The sequence below is a fragment of the Periophthalmus magnuspinnatus genome, chromosome 22 (genome assembly GCF_009829125.3).
Source record: "Periophthalmus magnuspinnatus isolate fPerMag1 chromosome 22, fPerMag1.2.pri, whole genome shotgun sequence".
Taxonomy (NCBI): domain Eukaryota; kingdom Metazoa; phylum Chordata; class Actinopteri; order Gobiiformes; family Gobiidae; genus Periophthalmus; species Periophthalmus magnuspinnatus.
Window position 1 is genome coordinate 24,715,655 of NC_047147.1, and position 14,365 is coordinate 24,730,019.

At 39.3% G+C, this 14,365-nt stretch overlaps 2 protein-coding genes across 2 annotated transcripts; one reads left to right on the plus strand and one right to left on the minus strand.

The window, feature by feature from the left end:
- Positions 1–388: 388 nt before the first annotated feature.
- nubpl (nucleotide binding protein-like) lies at positions 389–11,000 on the minus strand. The gene is made up of 11 exons (XM_033988208.2): positions 10,859–11,000; positions 9,607–9,751; positions 9,451–9,485; positions 8,175–8,265; positions 8,058–8,097; positions 6,706–6,796; positions 1,929–2,022; positions 1,757–1,842; positions 1,519–1,639; positions 1,015–1,097; positions 389–552 (listed from the first exon to the last, which is right to left on the minus strand). Exons 1-11 carry the CDS (start codon positions 10,985–10,987, stop codon positions 490–492), a joined length of 978 nt encoding a protein of 325 aa, XP_033844099.1. The 5' UTR covers positions 10,988–11,000; the 3' UTR covers positions 389–489.
- A 320-nt stretch (positions 11,001–11,320) lies between these two features.
- Positions 11,321–13,930, plus strand: dtd2 (D-aminoacyl-tRNA deacylase 2). The gene is made up of 3 exons (XM_033988421.2): positions 11,321–11,542; positions 12,079–12,148; positions 12,861–13,930. Exons 1-3 carry the CDS (start codon positions 11,435–11,437, stop codon positions 13,169–13,171), a joined length of 489 nt encoding a protein of 162 aa, XP_033844312.1. The 5' UTR covers positions 11,321–11,434; the 3' UTR covers positions 13,172–13,930.
- The last annotated feature ends 435 nt before the right edge of the window (positions 13,931–14,365 follow it).

The window sequence follows — 14,365 nt, forward strand, 5'->3', positions numbered from 1 at the left end:
TGTCCAAACTTCATCCTCTGTCCCACTGGCTCAGTATTGAAGGAATAGTTGGGTGTATATTCTTTGTACCATTGCATCCTCTGCTGGGGAGTTTGGGACTACACCTCTTCGCAAATGTCAAATTTTAGTGAAAGAAACATGAATAATCATAAAAATATCATTGAGATTATTAAAGTTATATTTAAGAAAGTGTATGAATGGAGAGGGACAGTGTTCCTCAAACTGTGGTACTGGTTTAGAGCACTGACTTTTTTCTCAATGAAATGAAGCATGTTGATTCTCTCATGACTGTAAATTTCAGTCTTTTTACTAAAATCATTTTAAACAGACATTTTTGTATAATAATTTATTTATTTTTTAACAAATAATGCTGTAAACAGACAAACCTATGGTTTTGTGCGTCATGGCGGCTGTGTTTCCTCTTCATGCATATTATTTCATATATATTTTGTTCAAATAAAAATAACAAATGAATTAACTAAATGAGTGTCACGAATGAAGTAGTTTTAGCCTGTGGACGACTGCAGCTGCCAGCCTCTTGTATGCGTCGGCCTGAAACACAAAATGGTGCCATTATTTCAAATGTGTGAGATTTTGTTAACAGAATGTAGGGCTGCAGGACTAATCACATTCAAATGAAAGTCACAATGTTATGCATTAGCAAATCGCAAAGGCTGCAATTTTTTAAGAACAGTCACTTCCTCCACAAACAACATCTTGTGTATAAAAACTAACCCTGTACTTTAGATCTGTACAAACATGTTGTGAATTGTGATTCTTGTATTAGTCAGTTCATATTTCAGTCTTTTTGTCAATTCTTCTGGACGTGTATAAAATGTGAACTTTGAACAGAATCCTATTATTAAAACATAAATCGCAAACCTAATCATAATCACAGTGTTTGTCAGAAAAATCATAATCAGATATTTTCTGAAATCGTGAAGCCCAATAGAATCTGATCCTTTGTGAGAAGGTACTGATTTTATTTGGAAATAAACGCAGATGGGCCCAAACCTCGGCACTGTCCGGAGCTGAGACTACCACAGGTTTTCCACTGTCTGAAGTCTCCCTGATGCTCAGATGAAGAGGGACGTCACCTAAATGTACAAATATTTACTTAAAAATGTTGGTATTTGTGCCATTTGATTGTATATACAGGAGAGAGAAAAGCCTCTTAAAGCACTACCCTTTGATCATTATTGATTCACTTCAAACTGTGTCGTATTAAAACACTTCTGTAGCCACAACTGCTCTGGGGCAGACTATTGGCCCCTCTGACCACCGTCAATCACTCACTCTGATATCTTTAAGCAAGATGGCAAGAGGACACAACAACAGGCCAAAGGACACAACAACAGGCCTAGGTTAGGTTCAAGTGCTCGAACCATTGATCCTAGGTCCAACCATGACCATGCAAGTGTGAAGTGAAAAAATGACTGCAGTGTGGCACTTTGAGAGGCTTCTCAAACTTGTAAAGAACAATATACAATATACAAATGATACAGAATAAATAATTACCAAGGAAGTGCACACCCATAGACAGAGCGAGGTTCTTGGCTCCGTCTGAACCAAAAATGTGAGTTTGATGGAGACAGTTTGGACACTGGAACACGCTCATGTTCTGCACCAGACCAATCACCTGCATGAGGAGCCAAGGAGGTGTTAGAACAATCAAAACAAGAGTTATTGTAACTGACAAGCACGAAAGAACTATACTGTGTTTCCCATGGTTAGACAGAAGTTCACAAAGTCTCACCGGAACATGGACTTTGTTGAACATTTCTGCTCCTCTTCGAGCATCCAACAAAGCAATGTCCTGAGGAGTGGACACGATCACTGCTCCTGAAAATAAAAATGTAAAAAGGGACATGCTCAAATATGACTAGAATGACAACTCTTATGTGTTTCATTTCCTCTGAGAAACGGACCAGCGACAGGCACGTTCTGAGAGATGGACAGCTGCACGTCCCCTGTTCCAGGAGGCATGTCCACCACCAGGAAGTCCAGTTCCCCCCAGTCCACCTGAAACAGGAAACACTGGCTTTATTATACAACCCCAATTCCAATGAAGTTGGGACGCTGTGTAAAACTTTAAAAAAATACAGAATACAATCCTTTTCAACCTGTATTGAACTGAATAAACTACAAAGACATGATATTTAATGTTCAGACTGATAAACTTTATTGTTTTTATATATTCACTCATTTTCAATTTGATGTCTGCAACACGTTCCAACAAAGCTGGGACAGGGGCATGTTTACCACTGTGTTACATCACCTTTCCTTTCAACAACAATGCATAAGTGTTAGGGAACCCAGGACACTAATTGTTGAAGCTTTGCAGGAGGAATCCTTTCCCATTCTTGCTGAATGTACAACTTAAGTTGCTCAGCAGTCCGGGGTCTCCATTGTCGTATTTTGTGCTTCATAATGCGCCACACATTTGCAATGGGAGACAGATCTGGACTACAGGCAGGCCAGTCTAGTACCCCAGCATCTGTTTATACCTTTCAGCTGAAAGGTACATACAGATGCTGGGGCAGACTGGCGGAAGTGAGGTTGCCAATCTGAGCCAGCAGTCCCTCCCACCACCAACACTGTCACATCACAATCATTCTAGGCAGTGTGGGAGAAGTGTCTTGCACAAGGACACAACATCAGTTTGCACTTGAGACACTGCTGCCCTCTGTGGTCTCCCATCCAAGAAATAATCAGCCCTGCTAAACTTCAGACAAGATCAGGTGGTATGGGCTCCATGTAAACTCACTCACCCAACAGATTATTAAGTTTATTAAATTGCTTTGGCATTTTATTTTAATTACTGTCCATTTTCTTTATATATACAGTATATTTACTGTATTTTCAAATTAAATAATTGTCGACTGTATTTTAAAATATATTTGTTTTTATTTAATTTGCACATTTTCCAACATTCTAGAACTCCTCAGAGCTGCCGTCACCGTTGAGATGGTGGAATGTCCATGGCGATGGCACAAACAGCTGCGTGATATCACCAGGATTCCCGCGATGATTTGTAGTAGTGGAGACACAGCTCAGATATCTTCACTTTGAACCAAACCTTTGTCGGAGACACAGCTCAGATCGAGACAGCACTTCACCAAAGACTTTGAATCTCTCTACTCCACTATACACACACAGCTTCAACATGGCCGCCCGTATCTACATGCCAATTATCAAACGGCTGTACTCCGTGGCAAACACACTGGGTCTGCCCGTGAACTTCACGAAGTCCACCACGGAACGGGACTCCCGCACCATGTTCATTGTCCGTGCTTCTGTCGGGAACTTGTGGGCAGAAGCGCACAGGCCCAATAGGAGGGAAGCTAAGACCTGGGCCTGTATCCTGGTCCTAAGGCTACTGGACGCAAACCAGAACCAGGTCGACGCTGACGGGGACACTGACGTCCAGCCCCACAGCCGTCCAGACTTCGGTCTGGGCAAAGACCCATGCACTCGCCTGTCCGAGCTGCTCATGGCCTGGAAACACCCGCCCGCCCAGTATCGTCTGGTGGAGGGCATGGTGGCTGGCGACCAAGGGGTCCTCTTCATGGAGGTGTCCGTGGACCAGTACACTGCGGTGGGCAAAGGGGCCTCCGAGAAGGAGGCCAAGAGGAGCGCGTCCACTGCACTGCTTTACATGATGGGCTTCACAGTCCCAGAGAAGGACCTGCTCCAGGAGGAACCTGCCCAAAAGAGTCCAGAAGAATCCACTTCACAGGAGCATTCAGAGGCCCAGTCCCCTGAAAGAGCTCCAGTGAGGGCAGAAGGTTCAGAGAGAACTGAACTTTCTGAGGAGCATCCAGCACAAGAGCTGCCCGTGAGTCCAATGGAGACCCAAAGATCAGAGGACTGCAGAGAAGAAAATGTAGAAATGGTCCTGACGACAGAAGATCTTTGCTCAGAATCCACTGAAGCTCCAGAGATTAGAGCTCCAGGAACAGTTTCTGAGGAGGAGCTGGAAGACGAAATTGGACAGGAGAGCCAAAGTCCCAGAGAAAACCCAGAGAAGATGGAGCCCCAAACTGCACAGGACAGCACAGGACATAATAGCAGACGATGCGGACAGTACCAAACTCAGAGCCTCTGGGCTTCACAGTCCCAGAGAAGGACCTGCTCCAGGAGCAGGAGCATTCAGAGGCCCGGTCTCCTGAAAGAGCTCCAGTGAGGGCAGAAGGTTCAGAGAGAATTGAGCTTTCTGAGGAGCATCCAGAAGAAGAAGAAGAAATTGGACAGGAGAGCCAAAGTCCAAACTCTGTTCCAGAAGTGCTCCAGCTTGAAATCCTGCAGGTGACAGAGACAGTTGGACTTTTTGAAGATGTGAAAAACGTAACGTCAGAAGAACCTGGACTGGAACAGAGTCCTGAGAGTTCTACTCCAGAGGAGATCCGATATCTGGATGAGATCTCGAATATGTTGGATGACAGTTTAACTGGCGTCGAATCTCCTGAAAGCAGAGAGAGAGACCAGAGTCTCACTGAGTCCCACATACCAGAGGACCAAACCCCAGAGGACACAGAGAGTCTAATAGAGGTCCAAAAATCAAGCAAACTTCCAGCAGAGGAGGCAAACCCAGAGGAAGTGAAACTCCAAACTACAGAGGAAAACCCAGATAAGGTGGAGCCCCAAACTGCACAGGACATAATAGCAGATGACGAGAAGCTGCGGACAGAACCAAACTCAGAGCCAGCCTCAGCTCCAGAGCCCACTGCAGCTCCTCAGGCTTCACAAACCCTGGGTTCAGTGGAGAGCCTAGTGATCCACGCTTTGGTCAAGAAACTGCTCCAAAAACTGCCAGCCAAATTGAGGTCCCACCATGACGCAGTCGTGGAGACTCTGGAGAAGGCTCTGGACCAGTTCACAATCCCAGATGGAGTTTATCTCAAACCCAAGAACATCAAGAAGCTGGGCAAAGCCGGAGCCAGAGACTTAATTTACGAATATGGCTCTGCCTGTAAGCTCCTGGAGATGGCTTTAAGACCAGAGCCCACAGAGTTCCAGCAGGATGCCATGAAACATCTGAGCATGCGCCTCACCGCCTTCAGGAATCGGCCCAGAACTGGTCTGGCCCGATTCTTTTCAAAATGGGACAAGCCCAAGAAGAGGGCCTGTTAGACAGCGCCCGTGCGTCCTTGAAGAGGTCAAAGGTCATCATCTGGACACTTTTGAAATCGAGGTGTTTTGACTGATGAAACCTGCGATTCATTTTCTACCATGAACATTTAAATGAGGATTACACCGACTCACTGAGAGGACGCTTCAACGTTATTCAATATGCATTTCAAAAATAATTAAAAATTCCCCCTTCCCCTACAAAAGTTGTTGTGTGTGTTGTGTTGTCATGTTCGTTTGTATTTTTCTCTCTTCACATCACCTGCGTGCATGTTTGTTTTGAGTATATTTTAAGCACTTCAACTCCTGCCCTTGAATAGACACCAGACAGATTAATTTGACCAATATATACATTTAATCATCACAAGGACTGACAAAGACTTTTAATAAGGTTTAATAAGTTGTGCTTTAAATGCCATACTGTGGAACATTCAAATCAGAAAAGTTACACACTGTACCTTTTTTACACCTGGGTGTCATGTCAATAGTTTAAGCCTCATTTTCACATGAAAATATATCAAAGTAACATTGCACTTACTTTGTCACCTCTGACTGGGACCAAACCAGGTCTAAACCAGGACAGTTATAATAGGTAAAATTCTAGATAAGATTGTCCATAAAAAATACAGGAAACTAAGCTATTGACACACTGCCAAAACAGCCATACAAAACCTAAAAAATCCAGATGCCACGGTCATTTATAAATCTATTTTAGTCTATGCGATAGTTAAATGAGTTGTTATTGATGTATAAAAGGTCTTTCATGTCTCCTGTTTGCAATTACTCGCACAAAACTACAAAAGCAAATTTCATCATCAAAAAACTTTGTATAGAATAGCTTGTTTGCTTGTGTGACCAAAAAACAGAAAACGTTAGTTATAACAGTAAAAAAAAATACTTTTTTTAGATGTTGAAGTAATACTGGGACAGCCCTTCAATACGCAGTGAATCTTAGCAATGCTTATGGAACTCAACAGTTCCACCAACTTGAAGTACGCTGGTTCCAAAAGTACATTTTCCATTCATTTTTCCCATAGATTCAAATACTAACAGTGCAAAGACATTGTGGAAGCGAACCAATACTCATAACGCGGTTGTTTTAAGTCCAGAAAACATACTTAAAACACAAGATTTGGTGCAATGTATTAATAGCTAACAAAGCAGTTCTTGTGGTCATTATTCCAGAGAGCTGATTAGCCCTGAGCTTTCAGACTTTTAATATAGTTTTCTTTTTTTTTTTCGGAAAGTGTTTGCGAAAAAATTCAAGACAAAATTTACTTCCATAGCTGATGGGTGGAGCGGTCACTGTTGAGCTTCACGGCAAATGACGGAAAGAATACTATGAGAATATATTGAGTTACAGAATACCAAATATAATGTATAATGTATTTTGTACTGTATTCTGTTACATGGGCCAATCGGAGAACTGTATTCTGAATACTTTACACCAAGTTGCATTATATTGCAAACAGCTTTATTTCAGAGGTCTGATTTTACCACAAAGTGCTGCTTTTATAAAGAATAGAGTCTAGGGGAGGAGAACACACAAGGGCCTAATCTTAAAAGTGTTTGTACCTGTCTGAGCAGTTTCTCAATGGCCGACATCACCATGAGGCCTCTCCACACGATCGGAGCCGCGTCGTCCACCAAGAAACCCATCGACATACTGAAACAATAACGTCTTAGAGTTAGACCTTTAGAGTCAGTATATAAACAAGCCTTAAACAAGCCTCTAATGCACCATCACTGTAACATCTGGGCAAAATATAATCTTTTCAGTCTGGAAAATTATAGACTCTTTTCCAATCACTGTGTGGTTTTCAAGATTCTAAATAGCTTGGCTACTGACTGTTTGAAGGACTTTGTGAACTACAGCCTCTCCACATGACTGTATCATACCTTTCTGTCACTCCACCTTTGGACAATTGACTTTTTCAGTGAAGGCCACTGCACAGTGGAACATGCTGCCCGACTCCATAAAGTCATGTGTTACGTGTCACAATGAAAGGTTTTAAGATTGAACTAAAAAAGCACTTAAACAGTACCCAAAACTGCAAGCATTCATCTTCAGGTTCTACACTCTACTGGTTCTGGCTCTGTATGCATAAGTGTGTGTTCGTGTCTCTGTGAATGTGTGTCTATGTGTGTGAGAGGATGTGGTAGTTTTTAGTGCAAGTATATTTTTTGTGTTTCAACCCATTGTCACTTCTTTGTTATGTCAAATGTTTGTGGGCTGTTCTGTTCCAGAGGACTGCAGATGTGAATGAGTGCAAGGTTAACTCTGGTACAATGCATCAAATGGCAACATTTATGTTCTTGCATTAGTTGTACATGGTGCCTTTTTGAATAAATAAATACATAAAATAATAATAACATTAACAACAATAATATGAATTATTATTATTATTACACAGACCAACAATACAAGCATTTCTATGTGAAATTAATATCTCAACGCAGGAGCCAACTGTATTTGAGAATTAATTAAAACTCTATTCCTTAACTTTGCTTATAGTAATTATATACAGTATAGCTAGATTGTTTTCATAAGACCTAGGGAAAAGCAGTAAGCCAAAAAAAAGAAATCATATCATGATTTTTTTTTTAAACCAGATGATAATTTATCACCATTCATGTTTTCTTAATATCTTTTACACAGTCTTTAAGACGTAACTAAAGCTGTTTCTGAAAGTTTACTCTTCAATGTGACTGGTTGTGTCCAGCTGTCACTCAGATCATGACAAAGGCTGACCAGTAGTGTGGTGGAAAGTGTCGGCTTTTGGCCATAGAGATCCATAAAATAAAAAGGCAGGGAATCAAGATTTTTGAGATCTTACAAAAAGATCTCACAATGCTACAGAATGACTTAAATAAAAAACCGTGTGTTACAATATGGTGAAAAATAGTATAAAGGCGTCTGAACTTACCAGAGAATTCCATAGTTCATGAGAGGGATCATCAGATTGTCTGGAAAACAGGATTCAGTTTTGTTTATTTCTTTATGTAACATTTGTGGAATAAATAAATAAATATAAAACACTTACTGTCTGTGAGATCTGGGCTTCCTTTAAGATTCATGAGTTTGGGAATCGAAGGGCCGTAAACATCAGCGTCTAACAAGCCAACGGATTTAGACTGAAAAATAGAGAAATAATGGTCAAATTTAATATGAGGGGCACTGTATAGGTGCATGATTAGTTCAAATTTGTAGGCAAGTAGTCTTTGAAAAGGGCTTCTTTTTAACTTGAAAATATTTAAAGAGGAGGTATTTTACTTCTATGGAGTATTTACTGCTAATACATAACAGATCACCATATGACCTTTTATCATAATGTAAATACTATATTCACCGAAAACAATGTATTAACATGTTTAATGAGTTTCAGTTTCGATTTCAAAGCTTTGCTTTGCTCTCTTAAGTCACTTCCCCTTCACAGCACAATCACCGTGTATCCCGCTAATGAACCTACTGCACATCACATCAAGTTTGTGGAGTTGCTGTGTACAGTTTTGTATCTTTTCATGTACATTTATGGATAATTGTCGCCTGTGAGCATGGGTCGAGCATTGCCCAGAATCTTAAAGTTAACCATAAGAAGGGTTAAAATAAAACGTGGAAGAGCTTGCCAAAACACTCAAATATGAATGGATGACATCTAAAACCTCTTCGGGCCAATACCCACTCTTCACAAGTGCGGACACATGATCCCTAGTTAAGAATAAAAATAAATCCTAAGAATACTGTAATACAATTGTTACATATCAGTGACAAACATAAAATATAGGAGATCTGAGCAATTTTAGAAAAATGTCACATTTTACATGTTGTGATAAGCCAATGTCAGGATGAAAAAATTACAATTGTAAGAGGAAGTATTACATTTAATGCATTTTTTTCACAATTGAAAAAACTTTGAATCTATTGTTCACTTTTCCTGAGACGGATATAATTGCCCTAAGCTGTGAATCAAATCATAAAAATATTACTTTTAACCTTTGTGATGTTAATTACCATGACAATTCTGTCAACTGAACAAAAGTGAAGACATTTCATCGCTCATCCAGGCTGCTTATTCATTTCTTGTTGGATAAGCGGCAAAATGTTTTTACTCTAAAACTTTTGCCTAGTTGACAGAATAGATTTTTTTCTTTTACTACGGATCATACCTAGATGACAGAGATTGGAGACATTAATCACATACATTCAAAATGAAGCAAAAATGATCTCTTTATTTGCTCATTAAGTGTAACTTGTAATTATTTATTACAATCCAAGTCTACTCCTTATTTGTGGGAATGTGGATATGAACGAGCACTCACTGGATCATTTGCAGAAAGTCCCAGTGCCAGATTAACTATAGAAACAGAAAACCAAACATTGAAAAATAGACTAAATATAAATTTTAAAAACAGGTTAAATCATTTACAGTTAAAATACAATTATTCACATTAACCTAAGTAACAGTTATAGTTTACCTGCTGTGGTGGACTTGCCGACTCCTCCCTTCCCTGATGCCACGACAATGATCTGTTTGACCCCAGTGATGGGCTTCTGTTTGGGGAGACCTCGGGCCATCTGCTGCCTCTGCCGTTCCTGGAGGCTCTTACTGTCCACTGAATGCTTTAACACACAAAATAACACAACCAGATGTGTTAGGAACAAGGAGGGACAGGGCATGGGGCTATATGTAGAAGAGGAACGACGCACAAATATTCAAGAGAGAAAATGGGAGACAAAATGGGGTCCACAAGAACAGGAGAAGATTTGGATATAAGTTTTTTATGTGTTCAAACTAATTAATAAATGAACCCATACATATTTTGTTAATTGAATGTCTTTTTTTTTTTTTTTTTTAACAGAATTTTGATTTAATATTTAATAAAACAATATATCAACCTGAATTCTCATGATGTTGGTATGTAATATAAATCATATCGGGGGAAAGATTAGTGGCAATTTAAAAAAGACATTCTTCTCTGTGACGAGATTTTGTGAGATCTTGTCCCATCGATTCTTGCCTATTTTTGTAATGTGTGAGCTATTGTGCCCTACTAATTTCCCTTGTGGATCAATAAAGTCTTGGTCTAAGTAAGTCCACTAGTTGGTGGAGTCCATTGACCTGAAGGTTAGTGGTTCAATTGCTGCAAATAATAGCAGTCGTGAAGTAGCCGTGTGTTTGGGCAAGGCAATTAGTCCACTTTGCTTCATGTGCAAAAGTATTGTACACAGATGTAGGGATGTGTCTGCAAGTGAGAACTCTTGATATAAAGCTCTTTTAATGCCCAATAGAAGTTAATAATGCATGGCTACATAAAAAGTATGTTATTTTAATTTACGAAATGCTGATTGCTGGCTGAACTCCCATTTTGTCTAATAACATTTATTATAGTCACGAGCCACTTTGTTGTGTTGGATTTTATGCATGCATTTACTTTTAATGTTGTTTTATTTTTGTAGGCCTGTAGCAATGCAATTTTATCTGAAGGTACGAAGAAATACAATGAAAATATGTATTAAGATGACCTCATTCAGTCCACTCAATACGTACAACCATAAGGGCAACATAATAATAATAATCAAGTTCATGTCGCATTGTTTACGTTGTTTACCAGCGCTTTTATTCTGACATTCCACTTCCTTTTTGACTGTGGCTAACGCTAATTGCTAACTTTGTTCTGAATCTCCTGTAAAACCGTGATTTTAGCCAGATTTAAGCCGTTTTCCCACCTGCCATCGTATCGACTGGACGCAGCACCCCGGGGTGTGTTGGAATTCAGTCCCAGCTCTAAAAAACGAAGCTTTATTCACCGATAATCTCAGAAAATGCGACAATCTGCTGTAAGTGAACTGCACCATGTTTAATCAGACTCACGGGGACGTCAGAGCGCATGCGTATGAATTTTGGTTTATAAACAAACCATAAATATTATCCTTAAATCTTTCTTTCTTTACTTAGCCCACAAATAAACTAAACAAAATATATCATAAAAAATAAAAATGTAAATTCTTCAAATGTAATGCAAATTAGTGCATTATACGTGCAAAACAAAGCTATATTACAAAAAATAACCGCACAAACCTCACAAAAAATAACATAAATAAATAATTGCAATAATAATAATAAAAAAAACAATAAAAAAAAAAACACCACACACACGCACACACATTGAATTTTGTGACGTAGGGTTTGTTTGGACGTAACGCGGAAGTAAATACGCTCTGTTTTGCTTTCTCTCTCATGCACCTGTGACAGCGGTCAGATCCTGGTCGAAAGTGGACAGAGTTGGAGGTTAAAGTAGAATAATGTCGGAGAAAGAATCTCCGGTGGCTCGCACGGTGCTGCAGCAGTGTCTCCGGGCCTCGTTGATGGTCAAACCTGCCGAGGAGGGCTCTGAGGCGGAGTACGTGCAGGTCAGAACCGCTCAGGGTCCAAGAATGGATGGATCGTGGATGTATTCACATTTTACTTGCGCTGGGCTGGCTATTCTTCATCATGTACCCAGCCAGTGAATAGTAGTCACAAGATATAACATAATTAATATATTTATTATATTGCGTGCTATTGTTTTAATAGTTTTGCATTTATTTTACACTGCCCCTTATCATTATTGCATTAGGCTTAAGTCATGTTAAATACCGATACATCCGAATGAAGATCCTGTTAAAGTGTGCCTATAATTCAAGTGATAAGTGAGAGCTTTTTGCAAGTCAAGTCCATTTTATTTTTTAACAATTTTATTTTGATTTGACTTTGAAATTGTCCAACGTCACCAAAATCCCCAAACTGTTTTGAAAAGAGAAGATAAAAATGAGTGACAAAAACAAGATAACATATACAATGACCTACTTAAACCACAAATAATTCCTCATATTGTATTGCCATATTGTCCAAATGTTCATGGTAAAGAGATGCAGAGATTAAACTATTGTAATGTAATTTCCCACAGATCGATAGAGGAATGGTGATCTACATTTGTTTCTTCAAAGGAGCCACTGATGAAATTCTGCCAAAGATGGGTCAGTAAACTACAACGTACTATTGAGGTTGGACTAAACACCTAAACTCCATCCACAACCACGTGAAGGCAGTACAGATTTTTATTCAGCAAATTTGCAAAGTTGCCAGAAATGATTAGGAACAGCAGATAGTGCTATTAAAACGCAACACACACAGTTTAGGAGCAAAAAACAGTAGATTTGGCTTGTAGGGATGGTGTAATCCTTCATTTGTCCAGGAGTGGTTCAATGTAGAGACATTTCAGCGCTGGTCACCTGGACACTGTTTCCCCTACGGTTCCCATCCAGAAACCTTTTTTTGTGTGTGTGTAGTTTCACTTTAAATGTATTACACTCAGAATGATTCTCACAGTGTCATTCTAATGTAATGAAAGATATTACTCCCAGCATTGGTATAGTTTTATAGTTTAAACTGAGGTCAGAATTAAATGGTTGAAATTGTCTTTTGCCTTGTCAACATTACAAGGTTTATGGTAAATATCTCTGTAATTACTTATCATATGAACTATACATAAAAACTGGCACAGAGTTCTGATCAATAATTTTGCCTACTGCCCACATCTGCTTGTTTCTGTGGAGATAGATGTTTAATGCCATAATATGAAACGTAACATGCAAAACAATAACATCTCCATAGATACAAGCAGGTGACAGAACCTCCACCAGAAAATGCACCTTTTTAAAATATAAAATTATTTCTCCTCTCTCTCAGTGTCGACTCTGCTGAACCTGCGCCTCAGTGAGTCGTCCTCAGGGAAGATTGTGTCCATTTTGGATCTTCCCGGGAGTTTACTGATCGTTCCACAGGCGACTTTGGGAGGAAAAGCCAAAGGAAAAGCCATGCAATATCACAATAACATCAACAAAGAAGATGGACTCCGGTTGTATGAGGCGTTTGTGGCACTGTGCGAAAAAGAACTTGAAGCAAAAGAAAATGTTGTAATCAAACATGGGACGTACGGGAACAGACAGGTGCTTAAACTAGACACAAATGGGCCCTATACGCACATGATGGAGTTTTGATTGGAGAGAAGTTTATTTTTTATTTTTTTATTTAAATTTAACCACTGACATAATGCATTTTTCATGGGAGTCCTGGCACAGATCAAACAGTATTTAGACAATCACAAGAATTAGTTTGTCAAAGGGCCATTATTACACTATTTTCTGATCTCTGTTGTAATGTTGTTTCCTCATTACAGATTTACCTGGAGTTATGTTGTGGCTCATTCACACATGTTTAACACACGAACTGAACTGAGTTCTTCTCTTAGACAGAAAACTCTCTGTTCCAGCCCGGAATTGCCAATCTCTACTGAACTGAAGATAAAAGATACCTGTTAAATTGAAAACTACCGCTTCATGACATCACAAGGTACAACAGAGCATTTAGTGCTTTGGAGATGTAGAGAGATTAATAATAAAGAGTTACCCAAGCATTTGTTAATGAAACAAAACACATCTCCAGGTATGTTTTTGATGAAGTAATAACATTCCAGCATGATTTAAAGCTCACAAGAGTCAATTTGGGGTAATATAGGACAGTATTGAACCATGGATCACATTTTTAAACCTTTCAGCATTAATATAAACTGATTTATTGAGACCTGTTCGTTTAGTTTCCAGTCCTTTTGTAAATGATTCCAGATTGTCATTGCAAAATACTGAAATGCTACTTCACGAGTTTCTGTCTACACACTTTGTACAGAAAGTAGCTCTGAGTCTTGAGATTGTCTAAAAGGAATGGGAAGCTAATAATAAAATATTGGTTTTGGTGATTTTTAAAAAAAACTTTAATGTTGTCAGTTTCAAAGAAAAATTGTTTTGCACTCCACACAGGACTATACCAGAATGGAACCGGAAATAAAACAGGTCCTAAACAGGTCTAAACCAGGTTCTACACCACCATCATTCCCATTTATTGGTTTGTAGTTTAAGCTTTGAGGACTAGATGCTGACTTGCTCCATTATCAAAAGACAATCTATCTTTGTTATTTGTTTCTAGCTATTTAGTTGGCCATAATAAACATTAGACCAGTTTAATTAAATGGTGGATTGTGTAAAGCCCGACTTATCTTAGGTGCAATTTTGGAACGAATTCTTAACAATATAAACGACTATTTGGTGCATGTTTCTCGTTTCCTCCATGTCTGTAGATGGCGTCAGTCCTAGTTCAGTCAAAGGAACTGTGCGGACAGAGCTCAGCGTGTTGGGGTT

Bases quoted from the DNA above. Each gene is read 5' to 3' on its own strand.
- nubpl (XM_033988208.2), bottom strand. From the start codon at position 10,987: ATGGTGCAGTTCACTTACAGCAGATTGTCGCATTTTCTGAGATTATCG. The intron at 1,640-1,756 runs GTGAGACTTTGT...CTCCTCATGCAG, and splicing joins TCAACAAAGTCCATGTTCCG to GTGATTGGTCTGGTGCAGAA. The intron at 1,098-1,518 runs GTAATTATTTAT...TTGTACATTTAG, and splicing joins TATGGGTGTGCACTTCCTTG to GTGACGTCCCTCTTCATCTG.
- dtd2 (XM_033988421.2), top strand. From the start codon at position 11,435: ATGTCGGAGAAAGAATCTCCGGTGGCTCGCACGGTGCTGCAGCAGTGT. The intron at 11,543-12,078 runs GTCAGAACCGCT...AATTTCCCACAG, and splicing joins CTGAGGCGGAGTACGTGCAG to ATCGATAGAGGAATGGTGAT. The intron at 12,149-12,860 runs GTCAGTAAACTA...CCTCTCTCTCAG, and splicing joins TGAAATTCTGCCAAAGATGG to TGTCGACTCTGCTGAACCTG.